The sequence below is a fragment of the Nasonia vitripennis genome, chromosome 1 (assembly GCF_009193385.2).
Source record: "Nasonia vitripennis strain AsymCx chromosome 1, Nvit_psr_1.1, whole genome shotgun sequence".
In the NCBI taxonomy this organism is placed as follows: domain Eukaryota; kingdom Metazoa; phylum Arthropoda; class Insecta; order Hymenoptera; family Pteromalidae; genus Nasonia; species Nasonia vitripennis.
Genome location: NC_045757.1, coordinates 18,460,428 through 18,467,962, shown reverse-complemented (window position 1 = coordinate 18,467,962; position 7,535 = coordinate 18,460,428). Strand labels below are relative to the sequence as shown.

The following is a 7,535-nucleotide window of genomic DNA, read 5'->3' as shown; positions in this document are numbered from 1 at the left end:
TGAGCTTCTTATCACGCTGCAGAGCTTATAACCAGAGTCGGTCTACCTCTACATCGACCCATATCGCTGCATCACAAGCTACTTCCACTGCTACACTTCCATTAATATATTTGAATAAAATATTCTGCTTCTTTTTCCCTTCACTCACCGATTTTTCCTCCACCTCTTCCTTATCTACTTTTTTTTGCTAGTCAGCCTCGCGAGACCCTAAATCACGGCGGGGCTAGCTAGAGCTCACATCTCATTTCCTCTTCAGGAGCCGACGTCACGCAAGCGTGAAGAAGATTTGAGACCGGAATTTTAATTGAACGTGCGACAATCCGTGCAGAAAAAGAGTGCGGAAGAGCTCTTACATTGCATCGATTTTGCTCCTTTGCCGCTTGGCCGGAACTCCCCTCACACACTTTATCGCCTACTCGCTCGCGCTTGTTGCCTATATATCCTCGTACATAATGCATCAGATGTATCTGCGTCACCACACGTGCTTTCTTTTCTATTGCTCTCGTGATTGAATTTTGGACTTTTCACACACAGCGCCGGAAGTTCTTGCCGCACGCACGCACGCACGCAGTCGGTGCCGACTCGTTATTTGTAAAAGGAAATAACACACTGAACAAGAGCGAAAGAAAAATTGGAGATTGAACGAGGGTCGATAAGAACTCAAAACGAAAGACGCCAACAGACGTGAGCATATGATTGATAGTAGAACAGTGGATTTACTAGTGGCAAATAATCTTTCTCGAAGAAAAAATACTTAAATTTTATTCGATTAAATAAGAGTAAAATATGTTAAAAAAGTATAGCGCACGCGAGAGTGATATACATAAAGACCATACAATCGGTTCCGGAATGGACGCTATAATATATATAATATACTTGTGTATAGAGATGTAGCTCACGCGTGGATATGCTTTTTAACCTGCGATGGACTTCGTAAGAGCATTTTTTTTTCGAAGAGAGAGAGAGAGAGAGAGAGAGAGAGAGAGAGAGAGAGAGAGAGAGAGAGAGAGAGAGAAAGAGGTTTGCGATGAAAGGTTCGATGTCGTAACTGGACGCAAAAATCTAATGAGCAGACTTAGATAATTCCAGCAATCGTTAAAAATCTCCATTTCTTATAGTTTCATCGAATAATGAGGATAATTGATTCATTCAGTGAATTTCAGTCAAATCGCTGGTTTTTACGCGTCGTCTTTCCAATCAGTTGGGTATTTATTCAGGCGTACAAGAACAATCAATAGCACTTTATTCAACGTAGATGAGGGAGGATAACACATTATCGTTACAGTCAATAGTTTGAGTACATAACGGATTTACCTTCAGTTCTTTTTGGTTGTTTTTAAATACAATTACCACTTTATAGGTGTAACAGCTAATTAAGAATGTCTTAAATTTTTGTTATGGAGATAGATATGAGTTTAATCAAAGTGTATTATGATTTTTTTTTCTTATGTTAATACACGTGGTCACGCTGGTCGCACATTTTTTCGTGCGTTAAATGGTAATTGCACTGTTATGCGAATGATTATATCAATTCTTCAAGAACGTATTTTTATTTTTTCATTCCGGAAATAAAATAAAATGCATGATAAGCATGCGATTCACTACAAGAGATGGAAATTTTACTACTCCAAAACTTCCTCCAAGATGTAGATTTTGATTGAGTACTATAATGTTATTTTTTCGATTAAAACTTTCATTATCCGTGCTAATTGTGATGGCTTGCTGAACTTAGGCAACGTGGTGCTAATTGCTAAATTAACGAAGAAGAAACTTAGTCATAAAAGTTCTATGGCATTATGAGCTTGAATATCTTTTACACTTTTTGACTGCTTGTTTAAATGAACATAAACATATACATAAATGTATCAAGCAAATGTATAAAAATCCAATACAAGGCTCAATTAAATGTTCATTCCAAAGATGTCAACCAGCAGCTGTCATTGCACAAGCAAATAACAGCAAGATATAGTTAAGTAGCAGTCATAGCGAGTAAGAGATGAAAAAGCTTGACTTGTCGGCGTCGGCAACAGCGCGACTCCTTCGGGAATTCGTTTAGCCATGAAGTGGCCTACTACAGCGACTGAGGCAGCTAGTCGTCGCGCAGTAACTACGCGGATCCTCGTCAGTTGACCCAGTTTGAGTGTCTGCTGCAATTTGCACTTGAAGCTTCCCCGGGATATCGCGTTTTACGCGCATGTTTTCTAGGCGGAAAAAAACGAGAAAAGGGCGTGAAAACTGTGCTGCGGAAAAACACAGCTGGTGGTTAGACAAGCCTATTGTGTTCGTTTGACATTTGCAGATGCCGGAAATATCTCATTTTTTGCTTTTTCGCTCAGGTCATACGTTTATTTTTTCTTTTTTTCTTGTGGACAATGGGCTTCTCTATACTATAGATGCGCGGATTGATGACTTGAATGTGTGGTCCATACGAGGAAAGGATGACGCATGTGGAGCGAATATTTGACTAAAACGTTGATATGTAGGTCGATTGTTACTGCACAGGTTAATTGCATTCGTTTTAATTTGTTTATGGCGACAAAGGGCCGTTTGATTAAAAGCTTACGCGTGTTTATGCACTTTCACGAGTAATTGTAAAGTGAATGGTTTTCATTTGTACAACAAAACTCAAAATCAGTTCAATTGAATTTTATCCAATCGCTTTCAACAGAAATATATATATATATATATATATATATATATATATATATATAAGCTGATTAAATAGAATGAATGAGTGCTACTTAATTGACCGTCATATTATGTATGCTTCAATTAATGTTACACATATGAAATTGATTGTTCAGATATAAATGTGCTAAAAAAGGTTATATTTGCTTTATTAAAAGAAATAATAAAACATTTTAACTTCCGAAAATATAAATTAATATAAATTGTTCTTAATATTATTGATGATAATTAACGTATTGCTGTAGAAAAAAATAAGTGTTAATACAATTTATATCGTTTGACACAGTTGGGAAAAACAAAAAAATTTTGTCAGATGTATACTAGCGTTATACTTATACACGCTGCGTATACACTTAGTAGGAAGCACGTCATGCAAGTAGAATCAAACTCGATGATATATCATACGTGACGCATACACGGTACACGCATACTCGTAAAATAGCGTGCCAGAATGATTAACATCCGCGAACTTGTTTGACGATCTTATCGTGCCGACGAGAAAACAAGAAAATTCATGAATGATTTTCCTCGCATTCGTTACCTCTGACATCCTTCTTAAAAAACGAAACTTCACTTTTTTCAAGATATAAAAGAAAAAAATTTACAAAATCCTCAGCGAACTTCCGGCAACTGTTGTTTCCTTGTACTATATGCACACATGTACGTACATCTAAGCGTGCAGCCCGACTTGATTTTCAATTTCGTCAGTGTGACATTCAAGGCACGTTGTACTGCTTCTTTGAATATCACGTAGCGCGATACAGCGCCTGTATCGATAAGGGCTGCAAAGAAGAGAGTAGACGATATGGATTTCATTTTCCGAACAAAGCCGAACGGTACGCTCGCTCGAACGCCGTAGACATATACGCTGTGTGAAATAATGCTCAAAAGAATAAGCAAGGGAAAATATAGTCAGTAACGCAATTACGTTTACACATACGCAATGATCTAGTTATACTTGTATTAGCATAATTATTTTCTGTAACAGTAGCACGTACAAGAATTTTGAAAAGGAAGAAAAAGGAAATTCGTAAAAAAAATCAATAATGCAGCCAGAGGTATAAGTAGATAATGCAGCGTATAGTCAGACGTAATAAATATAATGACGCAAATTAAATCTCAATTGTTAACTTTTAATAATTGATTTATTGAATAAAAAATAATCAGTAGTACGCGGCCTTTATATACCTTTCTCTACAGTCTCTAAACTTTGTAACACGCCTAAATCAATCACCTACCCGGACTCTCTCGATTTATACACACTTATTAAGTTTGTTATTGCAATGATATAATCTATTTAATGAAAGTTAGCTCAAGTATGTGTGATTGAACAAGTAATCATTCGTATCCGCTTTAATTTAAACAAGAAGCAAATCGACCACTGTAAAATAGTGGGGGAGTGAAAGAAGAGGCGCGTGCCGGAGTGAAAGAGAAGGTGCGTGTGTGCCACCCCTCTCCCTCTCTCTCTCTCTCTCTCTCTCTCTCTCTCTCTCTCTCTCTCTCTCTCTCTCTCTCTACGGTAGTCGCGAAGATGGGCAGCGGCGCGTGCATGTGCGTGCCTATCAGAAAATGCACCACCAGGTAGACTTAGCCGCAGTATATAAATTCTGGAGCACTGTTTACCAGTTGCAGTTGCTATTTGGTCGCCGCCAAGTATTATGGTAGTTGACAAAATTACATTTAAGGTGCTTAATAATACTTATCTCTATTCGTAATCTGTATCAACGGTAAATTTTTATTATCTTTTTATTTGACGAGCTGTGTTCGACAAGTGCAATGAATTAGTAGGAATTGATTTAAAATGAGAAATTCAAGGTTTACTAATTATAGTTAAATTTTTATAGTTTCGATAATATTCAATGTGTTTCTGATTAGCATAATTTATTTTCTAATGTAAAGTAATTAATATCCATATCAAATTATTTAAACTTTGGAAATCGAATAGCCATATACTTTCAATTTTCGATTTTTCAAAAATGCAACGTAGGCCTCGAATGCACGCATAAAATTCGAAAATCGCCAATTTTGCAATATCGGATTAGTAATTCACAAGGCTGTAAACAAGTGGTTTTTAATTAACGGACGAGTCAAATGGCATACTGTTCCATCTGTGCGCACTGATTCCGTTCATATTAAAAGCTGAGAGAGTATAGGGCGTTGAGAGAAATGGACCAGAGAGGTGGGACGACAAGTTGAGGCGCAAACAGGGCCGATAACGGCTCGACCTTTCCGGAAATACGGTCCTGCAATTCGAAATAGATATTTTCGGCATGCGTGTGTAGTCACAATCAAAAAGCCCGCGAATCGAGTCGCAACGCAACGCGAGGCGTGTGATCGGTCGTGCGCGCGGCAACGCGCAGAATTATGGCGTGTGCACTGACATTACGGCCGAGTCGCTCGGCTAATGCTGGACCTCGAAACTCGAGCGTTTTGTTCGGTTTTACGCTCGTATTATTTCAAGAATTCATCCAATATATGATGAAATTTCGCACTGCGCGGAATGGATTGTATTATTCTGCTTTTATAAACATAACGTGGTAATTCGTTTCGACCCGAAATTTCACGAATTTCCATATTAATTTTTCTCTTTTTTTTGTAAGTATTCATTGATTTATTTGAAAAACCTTTTTACATTCAAACATCAGCATTATTTTGAAAAAGCAAATTTTAAAATAATCAGAAATTCTACTTGAAAAAGCTTAAAAATGTGTTTCATAGAATCTTATAACAAAATTTTAATAAAAAATGCCTAGAAGATATCACGTAAATCTCGTTGTAGATATATTAACGATGTAAATAATTTCTCGATTGTTTGTAGATGTTCAGATACTCCATTTGCATTATTCTGATTCTGATCGACAAGTCGACAGCAGGAGTGATTTCTCTAGATGGCGTAAATAAGCACCAGGAACATTATGAGCTAAAGAACCACCTCCCGGAGCATCACGAAATGGCAACTTCATACATGAATTTCCACGGCCCGGTGGAAGGACCCGAGCACGAAATTAAAGTGCCTTACATTGAGACGCATCATCATGAACATCATGAACACGAGCATTACCATGAGCCTGAGATCAAATACGTGCATGACTATGTGGCGCATCCTAAGTATGAGTACTCGTACGGCGTTGAAGATCATCATACTGGCGACTTTCACAGTCAGAAAGAGACGCGCGATGGTAAGTAATATCACGTCCGACGTGTCTAGCCTCTTTCTTTTCTATAATTGCACGCACGCACGAAAGTGCCATCTAATACTTAGACTGTAAAATGTTATAGTTCTTTAGCGCCAGTGAAAATGCTCTTTGACTTCTAATTACGAGGCTCACATTTCCCTTTTGTCTAGAACTGCAGAAAATGCATTAACAGACGTTTAAGTTTATTCAACAGCTAATTTTCAACTTTCTCTTGGCATTGCAGATGTATATCACACGATAAAAATATATTAACTTGAAAAGTAAAAAAGAAATTTTTTCTGAACTTTTAGCCAAGATCTTATAACAACGCTCAAGCACGTGAACGTTTCATATAGGAACTTTAATTAAACATTTCTCTTAATAAAACGTATCTACATAAGGAAAAGTAAAATTAGTTCTGAATAAAATTAATCCAAACTGGCTATTGCGTATCAGAGATGGCATGCGATGGAATCAACAGCTACAACTTCCTTGTAAATATCATAAGTAGAAACCCGTAATCTAATTATCCCCCAACCTCCATCTCGCATTACGTTATCTAGAAAATTCAACAGCCGACTAAATTAACGCGAGCGAGCAAAACAGCGGAACAAAACCAAGTATGGGATGCGCTGCGCTTGCAGCGGAAAAGTGAATGTAATCTGATTCTCTGATCACCGTTTCGCAGGTAGTAGCGTGACGGGCGAGTACAGCATAGCGGAGCCAGGCGGCCGATTACGAATCGTTAGCTACCGAGCTGACAAGGATGGCTTTCATGCGGAGGTTCACACCAGCGGCAAGAACGATCACTCCAGCTACTACCAAAAGCCCCAGCTGCCCGTCCATGTGTCCCATCACGAGGCCCAGGCGACGACGATTCAAGGACATTACCCCCATGACTTGTCAGGACACTATCAGCATCAATTCCTTCAAGAGTATCCGGGCTGGTACCATGCTCACGGAGCCGGTGGATACTAAGGTCCAGACGTAACAGGTGACTCGGACGATGGATAAAACAGTAAGCCTGTGTATGGGCAGATTGGCTTGATCGTTTCAAGTGGACTGCACTACCGTTTGGTTGGGGATACAAAACGAGGTCAACTCATTGTTGATGATACGATGTGGTTAGGATTGATACCTATACCAATATGTACCTCCGTCGAGCCAAAGTTATCTTCCTCGAGATGAATGAGCAATTTATTTTGTTCACGAGACTGTGTTTGCACATGCATTGTAAATACTTATGGATAGTTTTTATAAAATAAAAAATACAATTTTACGTAAATGTGGCATTTCTCTTTTCCCGACTTTCCGAGTCCTCGTAGACGCGGAAAAAAATGGGCTACACGTGCCCGGATTGCTTGCATCGGATTATGTAAAAAAAATCGATGGCTGAGCATGAGCTATTTTTCACGTGATCTATAATTTGCGTTTAACTAATATAGCATTTATGAGATCAACAACGATTCAACTTCACATACAATATACGTTTTACGAACGCATAATCATCGTTTTTCATTATAATTATATTTCTACGAATCGACGATCGTTAATTTAAGAATTATACAGTCAGTATAATGATTATTCAATTTGATCGTATTCTGCAAAACTGAATTTAAAACGCAACACAAACATATTCAAATTTTCTTGCCCCGGCGATATATCATGCAT

General features: G+C 38.1%; 1 protein-coding gene across 1 annotated transcript; it reads left to right on the top strand.

The window, feature by feature from the left end:
* The first annotated feature begins 4,316 nt into the window (after positions 1-4,316).
* CPR44 (cuticular protein RR-2 family member 44) lies at positions 4,317-7,149 on the top strand. Its single transcript, NM_001172791.1, has 3 exons — positions 4,317-4,373; positions 5,507-5,867; positions 6,553-7,149. The coding sequence occupies exons 1-3, from the start codon at positions 4,347-4,349 to the stop codon at positions 6,840-6,842; spliced, it is 678 nt and encodes a 225-aa protein (NP_001166262.1). The 5' UTR covers positions 4,317-4,346; the 3' UTR covers positions 6,843-7,149.
* The last annotated feature ends 386 nt before the right edge of the window (positions 7,150-7,535 follow it).

Excerpts from the sequence above, each read along its gene's own strand:
- CPR44 (NM_001172791.1), top strand. The coding sequence starts at position 4,347 with ATGGTAGTTGACAAAATTACATTTAAG. Across the intron at positions 4,374-5,506 it reads TTGACAAAATTACATTTAAG|ATGTTCAGATACTCCATTTG; the intron begins GTGCTTAATAAT and ends GATTGTTTGTAG. Across the intron at positions 5,868-6,552 it reads TCAGAAAGAGACGCGCGATG|GTAGTAGCGTGACGGGCGAG; the intron begins GTAAGTAATATC and ends ACCGTTTCGCAG.